Consider the following 23373-nt stretch of genomic DNA (forward strand, 5'->3'; position numbering starts at 1 on the left):
ACAGATACGTACATTGTCGGGTCATTCATCCCTACTGATCCTCCTACAGATACGTACATTGTCGGGTCATTCATCCCTACTGATCCTCCTACAGATACATACATTGTCAGGTCATTCATCCCTACTGATCACCCTACAGATACGTACATTGTCAGGTCATTCATCCCCACTGATCACCCTACAGATACGTACATTGTCAGGTCATTCATCCCTACTGATCCTCCTACAGATACATACATTGTCAGGTCATTCATCCCTACTGATCCTCCTACAGATACATACATTGTCAGGTCATTCATCCCTACTGATCCTCCTACAGATACATACATTGTCACCCAAATCCCTCAGATGTAATTCATTCTTCTGATCTCTTTCCAGCTCTGTGTAGGAAGCCGGAGGAGACAATACTGAAGATGGATCCAGTGAAGATATTTTATGATATTGGGGATACAGTGACAGTAAATTGTCCGGTTGGATATCACAATCCCTACCCCTCCCTACAATGTGTGAAGAGTGGAACCTCCATTAGGTGGGATAATCGTCCACAATGTATAGGTGAGTAGTAAACCTCAATATACAGACTGCAGGAACCCAGATCAGCCAATCAGCAATCACCTCTCTTTGGTGTGACTCATCTAAACTGATGTAACATAAAACCTGATTGGTGCATTGCCCTCTACACCTCATTCCTGTCTGTACGGCCTTATTACATACATAGCCCTGTATATTAGATACACTTTGTATAGTGAACATGGGAATACTGGATGCTGTCCAACTCAATCTCCATCTATCATTGTAATCAGAACCGATATCAGTGAACCCCATGGGGGGGGGGGTGTGATTATACATCGGGGACATAATATACCTTCCTGGACATTCGGTTGAAAGTAGAAATGAAAGGCAAAACCGTTGTATCAGTTGTTCATTGAGAACTACAAGCCGACAGCCGCTAGGGCAGGACTGTGAATGAGTGCAGCAGCCGGGTAGGCGGAGCCCCACATGTCTGCATGTTTTTACAATTTGAAAGCTAGTGGGGGGAGGGGGTGGAGAAGATCCCCCTCTAGCTGTCAAAGCGGGGGAGTGGAGGGGGGGGCCGGGCTATTCATATCATGTTACACCCTGAATATTGGGGTAACATGTTATGAAAGGTGAACTTATCCTTTAACCCCTCCTGCCTACAGGACACTTCTACCCCCTTCCTGCCTACCAGACACTTCTACCCCCTTCCTGCCTACCGGGCACTTCTACCCCCTTCCTGCCTACCGGGCACTTCTACCCCCTTCCTGCCTGCCGGGCACTTCTACCCCCTTCCTGCCTACAGGGCACTTCTACCCCCTTCCTGCCTACCGGGCACTTCTACCCCCTTCCTGCCTACAGGGCACTTCTACCCCCTTCCTGCCTACCGGGCACTTCTACCCCCTTCCTGCCTACCGGGCACTTCTACCCCCTTCCTGCCTACCGGGCACTTCTACCCCCTTCCTGCCTGCCGGGCACTTCTACCCCCTTCCTGCCTACCGGGCACTTCTACCCCCTTCCTGCCTACCGGGCACTTCTACCCCCTTCCTGCCTACCGGACACTTCTACCCCCTTCCTGCCTACCGGGCACTTCTACCCCCTTCCTGCCTACCGGGCACTTCTACCCCCCTTCCTGCCTACCTAGCACTTCTACCCCCTTCCTGCCTACAGGGTACTTCTACCCCCTTCCTGCCTACAGGGCACTTCTACCCCCTTCCTGCCTACCAGACACTTCTACCCCCTTCCTGCCTACAGGGCACTTCTATCCCCCTTCCTGCCTACCGGGCACTTCTACCCCCTTCCTGCCTACCGGGCACTTCTACTCCCCTTCCTGCCTACCTAGCACTTCTACCCCCTTCCTGCCTACAGGGTACTTCTACCCCCTTCCTGCACTTCTACCCCCTTCCTGCCTACAGGGCACTTCTATCCCCCTTGCTGCCTACCGGGCACTTCTACCCCCTTCCTGCCTACCGGGCACTTCTACCCCCCTTCCTGCCTACCTAGCACTTCTACCCCCTTCCTGCCTACAGGGCACTTCTACCCCCTTCCTGCCTACAGGGCACTTCTACCCCCTTCCTGCCCACCGGGCACTTCTACCCCCTTCCTGCCTACAGGGCACTTCTATTACCTTCCTGCCTACAGGGCACTTCTACCCCCTTCCTGCCAACAGGGCACTTCTACCCCCTTCCTGCCCACCGGGCACTTCTACTCCCTTCCTGCCTACCGGGCACTTTTACCCCCTTCCTGCCTACAGGGCACTTCTACCCCCTTCCTGCCTACAGGGCACTTCTACCCCCTTCCTGCATACAGGACACTTCTACCCCCTTCCTGCCTACAGGGCACTTCTACCCCCTTCCTGCCTACCGGGCACTTCTACCCCCCTTCCTGCCTACCTAGCACTTCTACCCCCTTCCTGCCTACAGGGCACTTCTACCCCCTTCCTGCACTTCTACCCCCTTCCTGCCTACAGGGCACTTCTACCCCCTTCCTGCCTACAGGGCACTTCTACCCCCTTCCTGCCTACAGGGCACTTCTACCCCCTTCCTGCCCACCGGGCACTTCTACCCCCTTCCTGCCTACAGGGCACTTCTACCACCTTCCTGTCTACAGGGCACTTCTACCACCTTCCTGCCTACAGGGCACTTCTACCCCCTTCCTGCCTACAGGGCACTTCTACCCCCTTCCTGCCCACCGGGCACTTCTACTCCCTTCCTGCCTACCGGGCACTTTTACCCCCTTCCTGCCTACTGGGCACTTCTACCCCCTTCTTGCCCAGACCAAATTTTCAGCTTCCAGCGCTGTCACACTTTGAATGACAATTGAGCGGTCATGCAACACTGCACTCACATGAAAGTTGTATAATTTTTTTGTGACAGATAGAGCTTTTTTTGGTGGTATTTAATCACCTCGGGGTTTTTTATTTCTTGCTAAACAAACCAAAAACAACTGAAAATTTTAAAATAAAAATGTTTTTTCTTAGTTTTTGTTATAAAATTTTGTAAATAAGTGATTTTTCTCCTTCACTGATGTGCGCTAATGAGGCTGCAGTGATGGGCACTGATGAGGAGGCACTGATAGGTGGCACTGATGGGCATTGACATGCGTCACTGATGGGCACTGAAAGGCAGCACTCATATAGCACTGATAGGTGGCACTCACTGACACTGTTAGGCGGCACTGATAGGCAGCACTGGTGGGCACTGATAGGCAGCACTGATTGGCAGCACTGATAGTTGGCACTGATAGTTGGCACTGACTGGCACTGATAGTTGGCATTGACTGGCACTGATAGGTGGCACTAAAAGGCACTGATATGTGGCATTGATGTGCACTGGTAGGCACTGATATGTGGCATTGATGTGGCTCTGATGGGCACTGGCAGGTGGCATTGATGAGCACTGACAGCTTTCATTGATTTACATTGACAGGTGGCACTGCTGGGGCTACACTGATCATTAGGGCACACTGATCATCAGTGCCCCGATGACACTGTTCAACAAATTTTTATTTTTTGCCAGTTTTGGAAACAAAAGGATCCATTTCTTAATGAATTTCACATTCTGAGTTCAAATATAACAATGAAATTTGTCAATTGGCTCTAGTTTTTCTGTAAACGGAAAGTTTTCTACTATAGGCGTAATGACTACATAATGCACAATAATTATATAGATAGATGTCTTTCCACAAATATAAAGCAAGTGATATGACTACATAACAGCCTAAATGGCATAATATATTGCATAGGATTACCAAGAAAAATTATAGCCATAAGCTAAGTTGAATCATTTTAATACTTAGGATTCTCACTAGTTTTGTCTTCAGTTTGTGTCGGTTTTGCTTCTCTTGGCTTTTCTCTTGTATTCGAGGAAAGGGCTATCTCTTACAACTGCACGTGACTACACGCTTCAGGTTCTTCCTCACTTCACTCAACCACGAAGGATTCTGGTGCTTTAGGAATTGGTAGCCCCTCTCCATGAGGAACTGGACGTATTGCCGATGGAATATTTGGATAGTGCACAGATAACTTTTTCTTCTTATTTAGCCCTTTTACAATTGGAGGCACCATACAAAAGTAACAATTACTAACATGATCTGTTGGCTCTCTCCAAATCATTGGCACAGCGAAAGGCATAGATGCCTTTTTTCCATTCAACCATTGCTCCAGTGCCGTCCCACAAGAATTGCAGCATATATGTGGTGCCCAGCTCTTGTCCTGGTCTCCTATCTTGCAGCCAAAATACAAGTTGTAGGCTTTCTTAATCATTCCTGTTATCCTCCTTTTTTGTGAGATAAAAGTTATTTCACCGCAGATATAGCAGAAATTATCTGCTTTATTCACACAAGTTCGAGGCATTACGGAGTAGCCTATATAAGCAGAAAACGAAATGTAAAGACGAACTACAATCAGCTACAGATACTGCAGCTTTTATGCAGTGAAGTGATGCAATTAAAGGCTAATATTGCATCATCTCAGTATACATGACATTTTCTATTGGTCACCAGTATCAATTGCGCAATATGCAGCTGAAGTTGCATCATAATTTTGAATGGCTTACGTCATTAGATGGGTGAATATATCATGGAAACTAGAGCCAATCAACATTTTTTAGGGTCATTTTCATTTTCAGCACCCCAAAATTATGTAAGATTAGCTAATTTTATGCCCAAAACTTTTTACCTGTTGAACAGTGTTATCAGTGTGCATGCACCCTCTGAGGAATGCCGATTACCAGCTCTCCTCTCCTCTGTCAGCGTGACAGCTCGTGAGGAGAGAACTGCCTATAACCGGCATTTCCCTGTTTACTTGCGATCAGCTGTGATTGGACATCTTCGGCTCTTTCCGTTGCTCAGTAATCTGCTGTGTCCAAGGGACACAGCACACAACCGATCACCGCGTGTGCCCCCGGAGTCGCACACGCGTGGTTAGAGTGGGAGAACTTCATATGATGTCCTCACAGAACGAGAGAACCGCCTTGTGCCCATCATTGCCTTATATATGGTGGTTTTGCACAGAGCAGCAGGATTCTTCTCTTCTCCAGTCCCCCGCTGCCACTCCTAGTCCCTCCCCCCGCCGAGTGCCCCCAGTGCAAGAAACTTGCAATGGGGGCACCCAGGCAGGCGCACTCTCAAGCAGTTGCTCTACATGTCCATTCACACACATAGCTGTGGCTCGGCCCCACCCTCTGTCTCTCCTCATTGACTCACTGGTTGGCACCCATGGCTCCCGCTGCTGTCTCAGCCAATGAGTAGTGAGGTTCCCTGAAGAGCTGAGGCTCTTGTGCAGATTGTTGGATCACAATGGGTCTCAGGTAAGTATTGGGAGGGAATGCAGGAAGGTAAAACTCTCGAGCCTTTACAATCACTTTAAGAACCTGAAAGGAAACATGAATAGAATGTACCCTTCAGTCCCCTACATGTCCCAGGTCATGGCTCCTCACATATCACAACTCCCCTCCACTCTTCTTCTGTGAAGGTCATTACTAGAACATCCAGCAGGAAGCCCTCCGTATGGAGCAGACAGATCCCAGGAACCTCCCATAATGAGGAGGTCAGACCATGGTCCATAGACCACTGAAAGGTCCCATCAATGGATCCGTCCATCACACACAATCACTTTACTCCTCACACTGTATATCATGTATAATCATCTGCTTTTATCTCCTTCTTCCACAGCTCAGTGTAAGAAGCCCACCATAGACCATGTGGACAGTCTCTCCACAGACTATGAGTATTATTATAAAGGAGAATCAGTGACAGTATGGTGTAAATCTGGATATTATCCTCCATATTACACAATGAGTTGTGACAACCCCCGCACCTCCCAGGAGTGGACTCCTCCCACTGTTACCTGTATAGGTGAGTACAACATGTGACACGTCCATCATATACACAGTATGAGAATAGCACTATGTACAATATATTCAGAACAAATATACATATCCTTCCTTATAGGTCAGTGCCACTGAAAATAAAAAAAATAAAAGTCAGCAGCTACAAAAACTGTATCTGATGTCTTTTAAAAAACGGACACTTACCTGTCCTTCAATCCCTCAGTGTCCTCCCTGCAGCTGGTTTCACCAACCGCTCTGTGTTCCCGGCACCGGCATCTTCAGTGTGGGCACCGGCTGTGGCAGTTTGCGGCCTCACAGCTGGGTGCCTACTGCACATGTGCGAGTAGTGATGTGCCTTGTGAATGACCCCGTAGTCTTCTGGGACTTGTCATGTTTCCTAGAAGACTACAGGGAGGGGGACAACTTCTGCTTCCGATCACTTAGACAAGGGGTCTCCAAACTTTCTAAACAAAGGGCCAGTTTACCATCCTTTGGGCTTTAGCGGAGCCAGACTGTAGCCATAAAGAGTAAAAAATTTACCGGAACCAGTGCTCCATCATTGGTTTTAAAGGGAAGGAATAGTGCCCCATTGGTGTCATTAGGAGAAATGGTGCTCCATCAGTGGGGTAATTTGGTGGAATAGTGCACCAAGGGCCAAATAAAGGCAAGCAAAGGGCCACAGTTTGGAGACCACTGGCTTAGGTGATCACAGCGTGAGAGCGAGTACCTGTCAATTTTGGGTACTCACTCCCCCAGCCCCCAAAAGTGCCAATCCTTAAAAGGGATCAGGGGACCAGTCCTTAAAGCGGAACTTCCTCTTTTGGATGGAGCTTCGCTTTATTAATATACAATGTAAAATCTGCTTCCATTTTGCCATGTGGCCAGGTGGATTCTGCCTCCAATCTTGAATTTAGCTGAACAGAGCATGCTCCAGCCATAGCATCACACCTCCACTACACACATTGCCCTACCCCAGTGAGATCCCACCCCCAACACACATACCTTGACCTACCCCAGTGAGATCCCACCCCCAGCACACATACCTTGACATACCCCAGTGAGATCCCACCCCCAGCACACATACCTTGGTCTACCCCAGGGAGATCTCATCCCCTAAACACATCTTGGTCTACCCCAGTGAGATCCCACCCCCTGCACACACACATTGCCCTACCCCAGTGAGATCCCACCCCCATCACACACACCTTGCTTTACTCAAGTGAGATCCCACCCCCAGCACACATACCTTGGTCTACCCCAGTGAGATTCCACGCCCTGCACACACACCTTGGCCTACCCCAGGGAGATCTCATCCCCTACACACACACACCTTGGTCTACCCAAGTGAAATCCCATCCCCAGCACACAAACCTTGGTCTACCCCAGTTAGATCTCACCTCCAGCACACACACCTTGATCTACCCCAGTGAGATCCCACCCCCTGCAGATACATTTTAGTTTACTCCTTTGGAATTCCACCCCAGCACACACACACCTTGGTCTACCCCCGGGATCTCCCCCCTACACACACACACACACATTGGTCTACCCCAGTGAGATTCCACTCCCTGCCCACACACCTAGATCTACCCCAGTTAGATCCCACCTCCAGCACACACCTTGGTCTACCCCAGTGATATCCCACTCCCTGCAGAGACACCTTGGTCTACCCCGGTGAGATCCCACCCCTTGCACATACATCTTAGTCTACCCCTTTGAGACCCCATCCCCAGCACACATGCCTTGGTCTACCCCAGTGATATCCCACCCCCTGCGCACACACCTTGGTCTACCCCAGTGAGATCTCACCCCCTGCACATACATCTTAGTCTACCCCTTTGAGATCCCACTCCCTGCACACACACCTTGGTCTACCCCAGTGAGATCCCACCCCCTGCACATACATTATTACTACATTATTATACATCCAGCCCTGGCAGACTGATCATACCAAAACTCTCAAACAACGCAGTCATGCGCTGGAGCAACTATGGCGCAAAACCAGATCCCAACTAGCGTTCACCCGCTATGAATCCACCTTCCACACCTACACCTCCTCCCTCCACGCTGCCAAACAAGCCTACTTTCTGACCGTCATCAATACTCTCTCCTCCAGTCCTCGCCAGCTCTTCTCTACCTTCAACTCTCTACTCTCTTCGCCCCCACCTCCATCCAGCACCTCACTCACTGCCCTCGAGATTGTCAATCACTTAAAAAACAAGATTGATACAATTTGCAGGGACATCGCCGCTGCCCAGACCTCCTCCTCACCTCTCACGTGGTAACCCCCTCAACACCCCTCTCCCCTGGCCTCACCACTATTCAGACTTCCACCCCACCTAACATCCCTCACACTGAAGCCCCCTCAACACTCCACTCCTTCGACCTTACCACCACTGAGAAGGTCACTAAGGTCTTCTCTGAAGCCCACCTCACCACCTGCCCCCTCGACCCTGTCCCCCCACAACTCCTATGACCTCACTCCTCCTCCATCCTACGCTCCCTCACCAACATCTTTAATCTCTCCCTCTCTTCTGGCGCATTCCCCTCCCCTCTGAAGCACGCGCACATCACTCCCATACTCAAAAAGCCCTCCCTGGACCCCACCAACCTGAACAACCTTAGACCCATCTCCCTGCTGTCATTTACATCCAAACTCCTTGATTGCTTAGTCTATAATCGCCTGAGTTCCCACCTCAACAACAACAGCCTCCTTGATCCCCTACAGTCCGGCTTCCTTCCCCTACACTCCACCGAAACTGCCTTACTTAAACTCACCAACGACCTGCTAACCGCCAAAGCTAATGGCCACTATTCACTATTCTTCATGGCCTTCGATACAGTCGACCACCTCCTCCTCAAAAAAAAACTATACTTCCTTGGCCTCAGAGACTTTGCTCTCTCCTGGCTCTTGTCCTACCTATCACAACACTCCTTCAGCGTTACCTATAACGCTTCCACCTCCCCCTCACTCCCCCTCTCTGTCGGGGTCCCTCAAGGCTCTGTCCTTGGGCCCCTTCTCTTCTCCATCTATACCTCCTCCCTTGGCCAACTGATACACTCTCACGGCTTCAACTACCACCTCTATGCTGACGAAACGCAAATCTATCTCTCGACCCCTCGCCTCACCCCTTCAGTCTCCACCCGAATCACCAGTCTACTTAACGACATATCAGACTGGATGTCACTCCACTTCCTTAAACTGAACCTCTCCAAAACCAAGCTCCTAGTTTTCCCCCCAGCCCACACACCTTCCCCCCACTGACTTCTCCATCACGTCCAACAATGCCACCATCAGGCCCACCCCGCAAGCCAGAGTACTTGGTATCATTCTTGACTCCAATCTATCCTTCCAGCCCCAAGTCCAATCGCTAACAAACTCATGCAGACTCCACCTCCACAACATCGCCAAAATCCACACGTTCCTAACCCCAGAAACCACTAAACAGCTCATCCACTCCCTCATCATATCACGACTCGATTACTGCAACTTCCTCCTCACTGGCCTGCCTCACCACAGGCTATCCCTGCTTCAGTCTATCCTGAATATGGCAGCCAGACTCATCCACCTTACCAACCGCTCCGTTTCCACCACCCCTCTCTGCCAATCCCTCCACTGGCTTCCGATTGCCCAACGGATCAAATTCAAAATGCTTACACTGACGTATAAAGCTGTCCACCATACTGCCCCGTACTACATCACCGACCTAATATCCAAATACCACCCAAAACGCACTCTCCGCTCTTCACAAGACCTCCTTCTCTCTAGTTTCCTGGTCTCCTCCTCCTATGCCCGCCTCCAGGACTTCTCCAGGGCATCGCCCATCCTCTGGAACTACCTACCCCAATCCATCAGACTATCACCTACTCTCCTCTCCTTTAGGCGCACCCTGAAAACCCACCTCTTCAGGGAAGCCTACCCCGCCCCCTGCTAATTGCCGATCTCCTCCACTCTTCCTACCACTCCATCCCCCACAGCTTTTCCTCCTGTACCACTATCCCCTCCTTCCTAGATTGTAAGCTCCAAGGAGCAGGGCCCTCGAACCCCTCATGTTTTGCATTGTATTGGTATTGTTCTGTCACATGTTCTGTCCCCCGTTGTAATGTACAGCGATGAGCAAACTATTGGTGCTTTATAAATACTGTATAATAATAATTATTATTATTATACAGGATTTATGGGTCCAACAGTTTGCTCATCGCTGTACAATATAACGGGAGACAATACAGTAACAATACAGTTCAATACAAGAGGGATTTGAGGGCCCTGCTCCTTGGAGCTTACAATCTAGGAGACATCTTAGTCTACCCCTTTGAGATCCCATCCCCAGCACACACACCTTGGTCTACCCCAGCGATATCTCACCCCCCGCACACACACTGTGATGGGAGTGACTTTTAGTGGGGGACCCATGGAACACAGCCCCCTTTGAAGAGGTGGGGAAACCTCTGTCTCTGCTCTCCATATTTCCATTATGTGTGAGTCACCCTGTGCCTGTTAGGGGTACAGGGTGGAATGTCCTAGTATTGTGTGGACATGTATAGGTGGGGTGTGGGGTTGTTCATTGTTCCATTGTTCTATTGTGTCTTGCTTGCCAGCAAACTATTATGGGATGCATGTGTTCCTGTATTGTCTACTGCCAAGTGGTGTATTCCATTGTTCTATTGTGTGTCTTGGTTTGATGGGGGTGTTTCTGGCAGCCCTTCCCCCTGGTGGGACTGCCTGCTGATGTGTTTCTTGTTACTGGTTGTATTGCCCCGCCCTGTGTATATATCTTGTGTTTGTGTTAAAATAAAGCTGTTGACTTCCTGTCTTAAGAAGCCTGGTGCTGTCTCATCCTCTATGGTCAGCGGTGGTGTCTGTGGATCTGTGTTCGGACAGGGAAGCGGGAGTCTAATGGAAATACCCTAGCGCAGTCAGGGTCCGGTTCCCTTACATTGGTGGCAAGCGGTGGGATTGTGCTTCCAAACTGTGAACATGTCCAAGCCACCACCGAGATTCAAGATGAGGAAAGGAGACATCATTCACCCCAGGGGAGATATGGACCTGGCATCAGAGTTCCCAGGGCTGCTGCAGACCATTCTTGCAACATACCCCAGGACTGTGTCTACGGATCAGTACCTGGAGTTCAGGCAGCGGATTTCGAGGGTCCTTAGGAGAGGAGCCCTCCAGGTTGCTGGTATGGACAAGGGCAAGTGCTATCCAACCCCAGGGGAACGGGCCAGGACCATCGGAAGTTATAGATTCCGTTCCTGGGAGAGCGACCCCAGGAGCAATGGGTGACTGAGTTGGACAGGCTAGTCCAGCAGGAGATAGAGCTGGCAACCAATATCGGGCTCTGCAATGGTACGCAGAGCAGGAATATTTAGGGGTGACAACAGAATGTTCTCCTGAGGGATATGACTTCCGTGGCCCTGGATTGCTGTGAGAGAGCCTTACAGGTCATTTTGTGTTTGGCGATGAAGAAGACACTACCCTGGAGGAGTTGCAAGAAGGCAGAGAGGCTATGTTTGGTCCCACAGGGGTCTCAGAGCTTGAACCAGATCTGGAATACCTGCTGAAGAAAGAACTGCATCTGGAAAGGGCATACAGGCAACTTGTTGGGGACCTGCTTGTTCACCAGGGCCCCTGATGGTGGGGATGGACTTGGAGCAGGCCAAAACCAGGTCATGGCCCCTGGGTGCACCCAGCTGTGGTAGAAGCACTTGCCGGAGGTGTATAGCAGGTGAGAGTCTGATGTAACGAGATAGAAAGAGCAGGGTTGGGCAGGCCGGGTCGGTAGCAGTGGAGGCAGCACAGTAAAAAACAGCAGACAGAAGGATAAACTGGTCACAAGCTGGGTTTGGTAACAGAAGATCAAAACCATTAGACAGGAGAATGGTCAGGCAAGCAAAGGTTCAGAGCAGGAAACAGTCAGCACATCAAAGGTCATGCAGGGTCAGCAACAAAGTAATCTAATCTTCAGTAACACAGGATACAGGTAAGACCATATGGCAATTAGAAGACAGACCTGTCCTATTTTAAATAGGGCGCCCTGGGCTTTGATTGGTGCCAGGCGCGTGTCCGCGATCGCGAGTGCGCATGCACGACCGCCGCTGCCGTCGTGCCCGGGTCACAATGCTCGCACGCTAGTGCGGCCGGGCATACCGCGCATGCGCAAACCCGTGCGCGATCGCGGCCAGATCTGGGGTCCCTGACACAACTACTAAAACATGTTCGGCAGCATGCCCAAGAATCGGCAGTGGAAATCCCAGAGACTGGGGATTTGATAGACTTTTCTGGAGGAAAAACAACCTGGTAAGCCTCCAACAGAAGACCTGGCAACAGGGCCAAACATTACTGAACTCTGCCCAGCACTGGTAACATCTTCTGAGTTCCACGGGCAGGAGATGGTGAACCCCTATCCCCATACACCAGTTCCAGAGACTGGGGATTTGATTAACTTTTCTGCTGAGGAGGAACCAGCCGGCACATCTCCCGCAGCTGAGCTGGCATCAGGGCATGGCGTGGTTGACCTCTGCCCACAACAATCAGCACCGCAGGAGCTACAGGAAGAGGATGCAATCGGCACCTCACAACGGCAGCTTGAGCTGATATCCGTGGATGGGACTTCGGTCGCCACTGACACAACCCCAGAAAATGGTCTGGCATTGGGACAAGAGGATGTCAACCTTACTTTGCAAACACTGGGGGATTTCCATCAAGTCAAAGTGGATGAGACTACAGTCGCCACCTGGATACCCCAGGGATGCTGGGCAGTCGGCCCAGATCCCCCACCGCATGATGGAGCCGGCCCAGCCACCCTATCTTCTCCCCAGCGGCTGAGAGGACTTCAGGGAGAAGGACCAGTCCGTACTTCTCCCCAGCGGCGGGTATGTTCTACGAGAGAGGCAGAGGTTGGCTGGGTGAGTAATGCTTTGTGTGGGACAATTTGTTTTGGGTACTGTGTGGGTGCTGGCATCGGGGGACTAGAAGTACAGACTAACTTCGGAGTCCATTCGTCTGGGATTTACTCCTGCGTTAGTCTCCTGCCGAAAGGGGAGATATGTGACGGGAGTCTAACGGAAATACCCTAGCGCAGTCGGGGTCCGGTTTCGTTAAACACACCTTGGTCTACTTCAGTGAGATCCCACTCCCTGCACATACTGCTTTGTCTACCCCAGTGAGTTCCCACCCCCCGGCACACATACCTTGGTCTACCCCAGTGAGTTCCCACCCCCCTGTACATACATTTTAGTCTACCCCATTGAGATCCCAACTCTGTGGCTTTGTGTAACTAAAAGGCAAGCACCCTGGTTGAAAAAGGCTGCTCTAGAACACACCAAACCTGGCTATCCCAGGGATCGTGGATCTGCTGATCAGATAGTGGCGACTGAGGAGAGGACACATCAGTTATGCCACTGCCCTCGGATGAAGACTGTAATTCCCAGATCTGGGATTATACATCCACAAAAGGTACCAATGTAGTAAAATGGAGCTCATTAGCAGTAGGAGAGTCAGGCCTGGCCCACCTCCAAGGAGGGGGAGGTTTCATCAGAATGTTCCAGCTCCAAGCACTGGAGGAGACCAAAACTCTTGTTCAGTAGTGGTAAGGGATGGGCTGTCATCCTGGGCCAAGAAAGACACTTGTTGAACCCAAAAAGGGTGGATGCATCCTTTTAATTTGCTTTCCCTCCTCAGGGGGCAGACCGGGCTCAAACAAACACTAGGGAATCAAGGCTCAACCTGCAGACCAACTGGGATTCCCGAGGAGAAACTTCAATAATATCTACAATATCCGTTGTCTGACACCCCCAATCTATAGATGTAACCTTGGGAAATCATCTGTGCCCAGCTGATAGGGATTTCCAGAGCCTGGAGACATTTGAAATAATGGAGTTTAACATGCCAAACAACAGGCCCACGGTGAGAAATCAGTCTATCAGTGGCTGTAGGTACCACAGTTTACCCGTAGGGTATCTTGACCCTCAATGCAACAATGGGTTATAGTGGTTCTAAAGCCTTAACGTTTTTTGTTACCTCAATGAATTCTATCCATTAAGGTAAAAAACCATCTGTGCTGCAGGATGCCCCCAACCTCCCCACCCCTATACATACCTGATCCCAATCCAGAATTGTGCACAAGAGCAGCGGCTCTCACTGATGTCTCCCTCCTCCCTGGGCAGATCGATAGCAGCAGGAGCCATTGGCTCCCACTGCTATCAAGCAAATGCTGTGTCGATGGAGTGATGGATGGGGCCAACCCTCATGATCTATGTCAATGGATGCAGACAGGACACCTCGAGATCTCTGAAGCACGAGTACCCCCATAGAAAGTGGCTTCCTATGGGGGCACATGCCAATGAGGAGGAGCCTGGAGCACCAGCGTGGGGCCCCAGAAGAGGAGGATTAGGGCTGCTCTGTGCAAAACCATTACACAGAGCAGGTATGTATAACATGTTTATTATTTTAATATAAAAATGGTTTAATGTTACTTAACTGCAGACCAGAATCTAACACATAGACTCCTGGATCCTCCCACAGAGGCCACTTCTTCAGGGGAGGCTTGTACATGACATCCCCACAGAGTCTCCACTTACAATCCTCATGTGATGGGGGCAGGGTGCTCCCACACCCAGGCACATATATCCAGCTGCTACAGTCACAACAGCCAATCACTAGGCAGAGTGTGTTCTGATGTCACTGATCATGCGCTGGGCACACTTCCTTTCATATGTCTAGTCATGTTTCTGTCTACATGCCATGGTCTCTTTATTAGCTGATGTCAAGTGCAAACAGGAGGTGTATCCTGCTGACTACGCCAAGTTGTGGGTGGAGCTTAACACACCCAAGCGGGGACACTGAAACAGCGCTCGCTGATGCCTGCACCACAGGCGGAGACCATGGTCATGTGAATTCAACATAAGGCGGCACTCCTGACTTAGAAGCAAGCAGCTTCCACAGTTGTCACTCTGTAACCCATGGCCAAACTTCTACACTGTTGATGATAATGTATTATGGAAACATCTTCTGTTAGAGATCACCTCTCCCCGGGTGTGCAGCATTTCTGAGCCGGTACCGCAGAACCTGTACCGGGTTCCACCAGCTCAGCAGTCCTCTGACTTCCCTCCCAGTGACAATGTTCTGTGTGTTGCTATTAGATAGAGGAAGCACACTACTCCATAACTTCATGTTTGTTCTCCTCCAGGGCCCCTTCTACATCTCTCTGTGACTCCAGGCTAGGTCCCCAGGTACTCTGTGCCACAAGGCCTGTCCCAGTATGTGGGGAACCAGTTGCTAGAGAAGGGGCCAAGCATAACACTGCTTCACTATCACAGACTCCATTACCCTTCACATGTCACCCGCTTCCTGGCTGGTTGGCTGTTTAAGCATGTGACACAAGTACGGTAGTCATTAGAAACGGCAACATAGCCTCCCAAGGATAGTTTCTCTGCTCGTTAGACCCCCTGTACTCTATCTTCTGTAACATCTCGTCCCCTTGAATAAGCCCTGTTCCTTTGATACACCATGCATGCTCCCCTTTAATAACATCAGACCAGGCAAGGGAACTGAATAACAAGTTATTTTACTGAAGTAGTGGAAAGTAGTACAGGAGCCGTTCTCCAAGACATCTCCAGTATATTATTATTATTATTATTATACAGGATTTATATAGCGCCAAAGGGTTTGCTCAGCGCTGTACAAGAGCAAGAGGGACAGAACATGAGACAAGACAGTAACAATACAATGCACGAGGGGTTTGAGGGCCCTGCTCTTTCGATCTTACAATCTAGGAGGGAGGGGAAAGTTGTACAGGAGGAAATTGCTGTAGGGGATAGAGTGGTGAGAGGAGTGGAGGAGGTCAGTTTTTAGGTGAGGGTGGGGTAGGCTTCCCTGAAGAGGTGGGTTTTCAGGGTGCACCTGAAGGTGAGGAGGGTAGGTGACAGTCTGATGGATTGAGATAGGGAGTTCCAGAGGATGGGGGAAGTCCTGGAGAAGTCCTGCAATCGGGCGTAGGAGGAGGAGACCAGGGAGCTAGAGAGTAGGAGGTCCTGTGAGGAGCAGAGGGCATGGGTAGGGTGGTATTTGGGTATCAGGTCAGTTATGTAGTTTGGGGCGGCGTTGTGAATGGCATTGTAGGTCAGAGTTAGCAGTTTGAATTTGATGCACTGGGCAATCGGGAGCCAGTGAAGGGATTAGCAGAGGGGGGTGGCAGATGTGGAGCGGTTGGTGAGGTGGATGAGTCTAGCTGCTGAGTTCAGGATAGACTGAAGTGGGGATAGCGTTCGTTTGGGTAGGCCAGTGAGGAGGGAGTTGCAATAGTCCAGGTGTGAGATGATGAGGGAGTGTACGAGTTGTTTAGTGGTGTCTGGGGTGAGGAATGTGCGTATCTTGGAGATGTTGCGGAGGTGGAGCCTGCATGACTTTGATAGTAATTGGACGTGAGGTTGGAAGGAAAGGTTTGAGTCCAGGGTGACACCCAGGACTTTGTCACGTGGGATGGGAGTGATGGTGGCATTGTTAGTAGTGATGGAGAGGATGGGGGGGGACGCGGGCTGGGGGGAAGACCAGGAGCTCGGTTTTGGACAGGTTTATTATGAGGAAATGGAGCGACATCCAGTCTGATATGTCGTTCAGGAGGTGAGTGATGCGGGCGGAGAGTGAGGGGGTGAGGAGAGGGGTGGAGAGGTAAATTTGTGTGTCGTCGGCATAGAGGTGGTAGTTGAAGCCGTGGGAGTGTATTAGTTTGCCAAGGGAGGAGGTGTAGATGGAGAAGAGGAGGGGTCCGAGGACAGAGCCTTGGGGGATTCTGACAGAGAGGGGGAGAGAGGGGGAGGTGGCAGTGTTATAGGTGACGCTGAAGGAGCGTTGGGAAAGGTAGGAGGAGAACCAGGAGAGAGCAGCGTCCCTGATGCCAAGGGAGTGCAGTTTAGTAAGGAGGAGGGGGTGGTTGATTGTGTCGAAGGCCGCAGAGACGTCAAGGAGTAGGAGGACTGAATAGTGGCCATTAGCTTTGGCGGTTAGCAGGTCATTAGTGATTTTAAGTAAGGCAGTTTCGGTGGAGTGTAGGGGAAGGAAGCCGGACTGTAGTGGATCGAGGAGGTTGTTATCAGTGAGGTGGGCGCTTAGGCGATTGTAGACCAGGCGCTCAAGGAGCTTGGAAGTGAATGGTAGCAGGGAGATGGGTCTAAGGTTGTTTAGGTCAGTGGGGTCAAGGGAAGGTTTTTTGAGTATGGGGGTGATGGGTGCATGCTTTAGGGGGGAGGGGAATGTGCCAGTGGAGAGGGAGAGATTGAAGATGTGGGTGAGGGAGCAAATGATGGAGGGGGGGTGACTGTGAGGGGATAGGGTCCAGGGGGCAGGTGGTGAGGCGGGCTTCAGTGAAGACCTTAGAGACCTCCTCAGTGGTAGCTGGGCTGAAGGAGTGGAGCGTTGGGGAGGTGATAAAACTTGCTTACAGGTGGATGCAGAAGCAGCCTCTGCAGGGACACAGCCACATGTCAAAATTTGCCGTGCATGTGGAAACTGGTCCACGGATCTGAATGCACACTGTCTGTCACTGACTCACTGGTGGAAGTTTCCTCTGTGGTGTTTTTATTGGTCAGACCAATTCTAGATATGTTTCATCTACACCTTTACTATATACATATAAAGGTTTGATTTCTTCCACAGCCCAATGTGCCCGTCCATCTATAACAGACATGGAGAGTATCTCTGATTACAAGGAGTATTATAATAAAAATGAAGCGATAACAGTACGGTGTAAATCTGGATATTATCCGTCAACATCTACAATGAGATGTGACAACCCCCGCACCTCCCTGGAGTGGACTCCTCCCACTGTTACCTGTAATGGTGAGTAAAAGAACGCAAAACACATCCATCATATACACAGTATGAGAACTACATTATGTATGATATACTAAGAACACATGTGTATATATATATATATATATATATATATATATATACACACATATACAGTTATATCACTGTTTTTGGCAGAAATGATATTTCTACACGGCAAATAATTTCCTAGCAGGTGTAGTAGAGTCATAGAAATCCAACAGACCCGACAGTCATGACATGCATGCTGCTGATTCTGTGTCATTGAATCACTCATTGAAAGGGGCGTGTTCAAAATAATTGCAGTGTGGAGTTCTATTAGTGATGTCATTCATTCTTTGATAAACAGGTGGCAATTATTGCCCTTATTTAAGGAAGGAAGGCAGCAAATGTTGGACATGCTGGTTACAGTGCATTTCTCTCTGAAATGCTGAGGAAAATGGGTTGTTCCAGACATTGTTCAGAAGAACAGCGTACCTTGATTAAAAAGTTGATTGGAGAGGGGAAAACATATAAAGAAGTGCAGAAAATGATCACAAATGCTTTAAAATGGCAACCAAAACCTGAAAGACGTGGAAGAAAGCGAAAAACTACCATTGGAATGGATAGAAGAATAGCCAAAATGGGGCGGACTCAGCCAACAATCAGCTCCAGGAAGATGAAAGAAGGTGTGATGTTCCCTGTGAGGACTGTTACAATTAGAAGACGTCGATGTGAAGCCAAGCTATCTGCAAGAAGTCCCCGCAAAGTCCCACTGTTGGAAAAAAGACGTGCGCTGAAGAGGTTACAATCTGCCAAAGAGCACATTGACGGGCCTAAAGAGAAATGGTGCAACATTTTGTGGACTGATGAAAGTAAGATTGTTCTTTTTGGGTCTAGTGGGCGGAGACAGTTTGTCAGAAGACCCCCAAACACTGAATTCCAGCCACAGTACACTGTGAAGACAGTGAAGCATGGTGGTGCAAGCATCATGATATGGGGATGTTTCTCATACTACGGTGTTGGGCCTATTTATCGCATACCAGGGATCATGGATCAGTTTGAATACATCAGAATACTTGAAGAGGTCATGCTGCCTTATGCTGAAGAGGAAATGCCCTTGAAATGGGTGTTCCAACAAGACAATGACCCCAAACACACCAGTAAACGTGCAACATCTTGGTTCCAGACCAACAAGATGGACGTTATGGAGAGGCCAGCCCAATCCCCGGATCTTCATCCAATAGAAAACTTGTGGGGTGACATCAAAAATGCCGTTACTGAGGCAAAACCAAGAAATCGAGAAGAACTGTGGAATGTGGTCCAATCATCCTGGGCTGGAATACCTGATCACAGGGGCCAGAAGTTGGGTGACTCCATGCAACACAGATGTACAGCAGTTCTCAGAAACAGTGCGACTACAACCAAATATTCATGAAGTCATTCAAAGGAAAGCAAAATCTTCAAACATTTCTCAGTTTATATAGTGAATGTTTGAGTTTGTAAAGAAGAATACAAACACGGCCATTTTTTTGAACCGTCTAATATTCACTTTTCTTCCATTTTTTTAGAGGAACAACACAAATTTGATGTATTTTCTTCATGTTGTGATTTGGAATAGAATGTGTCGTGTTCCCAATGCATTTGTGTGGATGGAAATAAAAGCTATTAGAAGGATTTTCAGCTTTATTCACTTTTTTTGCAACACACTGCTATTATTTTGATAACTGTATATATACACAGTTCAAAATAATAGCAGTGTGTTGAAAAAAGTGAATAAAGCTGAAAATCCTTCTAATAGCTTTTATTTCCATCCACACAAATGCATTGGGAACACGACATGCTGTTCTTCTGAACAATGTCTGGAACGACCCATTTTCCTCAGAATTTCAGAGAGAAATGCACTGTAACCAGCATGTCCAACATTTGCTGCCTTCCTTCCTTAAATAAGGGTGTAACGGAAGCGTAGGCAGGACAGAGCACACGGAGAAGATGGGGAACGCACAAAGCTTTATTGAAGCAACAAAATGACAGACACTCAATGGGGAAATGGCAGGGAGGGTGATGTGTGCGCAAACCTGGGTCGATTCCAGGCACGGGGGGCCTTCGGCGACAGGCAAGCAATCTCCCCCCCTTGGCTCGGGGCCTCAGCCGAGCTCCCTCCGTGACTGGACAGCAGATTGGAGACTCGGGCAGCAGGCGGGCAACCTACCCCTGAGCAGGGGTCTCGGGCAACAGGCGGCAATCTACCCCTGGGCAGGGGCCTCGGGCAACAGGCGGCAATCTACCCCTGGGCAAGGGTCTTGAGTAACAGGCGGCAACCTACCACTGGGCAGGGACCTCGGGCAACAGGCGACAATCTACAACTGGGCAGGGGTCTCGGGCAACAGGCGGCAACCTACCACTGGGCAGGGACCTCGGGCAACAGGCGGAAACCTATCACTGGGCAGGGGCCTCAGGCAACAGGCGGCAATCTACCCCTGGGCAGGGGTCTCAAGCAAGAGGCGACAACCTACCACTGGGCAGGGACCTCGGGCAAACGGCGGCAATCTACCCCTGGGCAGGGGTCTCGAGCAACTGGTGGCAACCTACCACTGGGCAGGGACCTCGGGCAACAGGCGGAAACCTACCACTGGGCAGGGACCTTGGACAACAGGCGGCGATCTACCCCTGGGCAGAGACCTCGGGTAACAGGCAGCAACCTACCACTGGGCAGGGGCCTCGGGCAACAGGTGGCAATCTACCCCTGGGCAGGAGTCTCGAGCAACAGGCGGCAACCTACCACTGGGCAAGGACCTCGGGCAACAGGCGGCAACCTACCACTGGGCAGGGACCTCAGGCAACAGCCGGCAATCTACCCCTGGGCAGGGGTCTCGAGCAACAGGAGGCAACCTACCACTGGGCAGGGGCCTCGGGCAACAGGCGGCAATCTACCCTTGGGCAGGGGTCTCGGGGACTCAATGGGACTCTAGCTGTGGAGTCTGGCCTCAGCACAGCTCCCACCCAGCCATTGGGTTCACGGGGACTCAACAGGTAGCGATGGCTCAAGCACTCAGGGGCACCACAAGTAGCTATACTCTGGGCATGCCATGGGGCGGTTCAAGTAAGGGTAGTCTAGGCGTGTAGTAGGGCAGTGCATAACCCAGGTGGTCTGTGCACACAACAGGGACAGTTCAGGACACGGGTGGTCAGTGCACACAGTGGGGCAGTTCGGAACACGGTTGGTCGGTGCACACAGCGGGGACAGTTCAGGACACGAGTGGTCGGTGCACACAGCGGGGACAGTTCAGGACACGAGTTGTTGGTGCACACAGCGGGGACAGTTCAGGACACGGGTGGTTGGTGCACACAGCGGGGACAGTTCAGGACACAGGTGGTCAGTGCGCACAACAGGGACAGTTCAGGACACTCACAGTAAGCAGCTTGCAGACCCTCAGCGGCAGGCAGCTCCAGACAGGGACGACCAGAGGTCAGCATTCCAGGGACAACCAGCGATCAGCAGACAGCAGCAGCTCCCCAGGCACTCAACAGCGGACGGCTTCCAGGGACACGCAGCCACGGACAGTGTGCAGGGTCCCTCAGCAGCAGCTCCCAGGGCACTCAGCAGCAGACAGGGTGCAAGGGTGCTCAGTAGACAGGCTGGCAGGGTCTCAGCTGTGGGGTCTGACCTTTGAGGGGAAGGCTCATGCAGAGCTGTGGAGACTCCCAACCCTGGGGTATTGCAGAGGGCTACAGTCCTGACCTTTTGGGGGTCTGCAGAGTGCGCAGGGGGATGGCTGGGGAGGCTCGGTCCCCCTCACCCGAGCCTCCCAGCATCTTTCTGGGAGCAAGATGATTCCAGCAGCATGGACAGGAACAGAGAGAAGAGGGCTGCTTCCTGTGCGGGTCTTTTGAAAACCATGTGGGACGCGGCTAGGTTGCCTCGGCAACGGCCGGCCCAGCCCTGTCAATGGAAGCTCCGCAGACATGGGAATGTGCAAGGGGGAAGGGAGGGGTGGAGGGATATGGTGGGGGATGGGAGAGGCACTGGCAGTCCGTGACAAAGGGCAATAATTGCCGCCTGTTTTTCAAAGAATGAATGACCTCACTAAAAGAACTCCACACTGCTATTATTTTGAACACAACTGTATACACACACACTATATTGTCAAAGGTATCGGGCCCTTCCTCGTGATCTCCTGGTGCCGGCCAGACTGCTGTGCTGGGACTTTCCCACTAACAGATAACCCCTGATTTGCTGACTTGGGCCAAACTCCAATCACGTTAATGGTTGTATCCTGCTGGCAGTTTGCTGGTTAGCGCTGAACATTGGTTTCCAACCATCACCGAATAGCTGGATTTCATGTGCATGTTTCATGTACACAACGAAAGCTGAGAGCAATGCTGCCCCACAGTGGTTACTAACCCCCCCCGCTGAATGCAAGGTCATAATCAGAGTTGTCAGGTTCAATCCTCATGAGGCAATAAAATATTTGTAATCCATCGATCATAGCAAAGAGGCAGATTACTGTCTGAGCAGAGTCACTTGTCGCCACTTGTACAGCACCACACATACTGATTTGCAGCAATGAGCCGTCCTGGTTGCTCTGGGCAACGGCAAGCACATACTGTACATGGTGAGCACATTACTGTCCCTTACAATCACATAGCCTTTGTTGGTGGCCACCTGGGGAGCAGCCAAAGGATGTCTGTGCACTGAGGAGCCGGCCCGGTTGCTCCGGACGATGGTGGACAGGACAGCGGGTACATTGGACACTTCACAAAGGCTCAGCAACACATACAAGGCACAGTCTTTGTAAGAAGCCACCTGGGGAGCAACATAAAGATTCTTTGATAGCCCAGGAATGGTTTACTGGGTTCCATCACACTTTCTTTTTCTCAGGCTTGTTCATTTCTAGGGGTGGTGGCAGCAGGTTGCTATAGGTGAATCCCATACGAGCCCCGACATGTAACACTACCCCCTTGCAGGTTGCTGGTAAATCTGGGTCCCCCTACAGTCCTGCACAGCAAGTCAGTTAGCATTTTCCACACAAGCATTTATCCATAGACAGAAATCAGGCCTTGAAGATTTTTTTTTTTTTTTTTATTGAAGGGATTAAACTTGGATAGGGTAAAGGGGTGTATAGGATGCCCAAGGGAACCAAAATCAGAGGAAAAAACTTCCTGAATTATTCTTAGCTTCTCCTCTTTGACACACAGTCTCTGTTGGAGTGCTATCCAGCACCTCCAGTTGTACTACTCCAGACTCCAGATAAACTCCTCTTCACCCAGCAATCTGGTGGTGTTCTTCCTGAGCAGGGGATCTGGCTCCTGTTCCCTTGATTTATGTGCACAGTCACTAGGATGGGGCTAAAATTGTTTCCCACAAGAGTGCTCCTTCCCCTGTCCTCCCAAGGAGTGTAGGTGTGCTCACTCAGATTCTCTCCTGCGCAGCTTGTGGAATGGCTGCTGCTACCAGGTCTATCAACTGGGCTGCTCCTTTCTTCCCACACAGGTGGTCCTCTCTCCCCCTTCTTGGAGGTTTCCTCCTTTGCATCTCCAGGCTTGCAGGTAGGCTCCATCCCAGCAGGCATCCTGGTAGCCTTCTTCCTCCAGCCTCACATCTTCCTGTCTCACACTTCTCTCCCACCAGCACACTCCTGCTACTGAGCAGACTCCAACACTTTTTAAGGCAGTCCAGCCCCTTGCCAAGCCTCCTGTTGGGGATTGGCTGAAGTCCTT

General features: G+C 50.5%; 1 protein-coding gene across 1 annotated transcript in view; it reads left to right on the forward strand.

Moving 5' to 3' along the window:
- Positions 1-410: 410 nt before the first annotated feature.
- Positions 411-23373, forward strand: part of LOC149438005 (receptor-type tyrosine-protein phosphatase kappa-like) — a 197632-nt gene continuing 174669 nt past the window's right edge. The window contains exon 1 of the mRNA XM_089660339.1: positions 411-555. Coding sequence (XP_089516465.1) covers positions 414-555 — 142 coding nt within the window. The 5' untranslated portion in view covers positions 411-413. The remainder of the gene's footprint in view (positions 556-23373) is intronic.

Source organism: Staurois parvus, unplaced genomic scaffold, assembly GCF_062004578.1.
Source record: "Staurois parvus isolate SC_StPar_1 unplaced genomic scaffold, SC_StPar_1.0 ptg001227l, whole genome shotgun sequence".
Taxonomy (NCBI): domain Eukaryota; kingdom Metazoa; phylum Chordata; class Amphibia; order Anura; family Ranidae; genus Staurois; species Staurois parvus.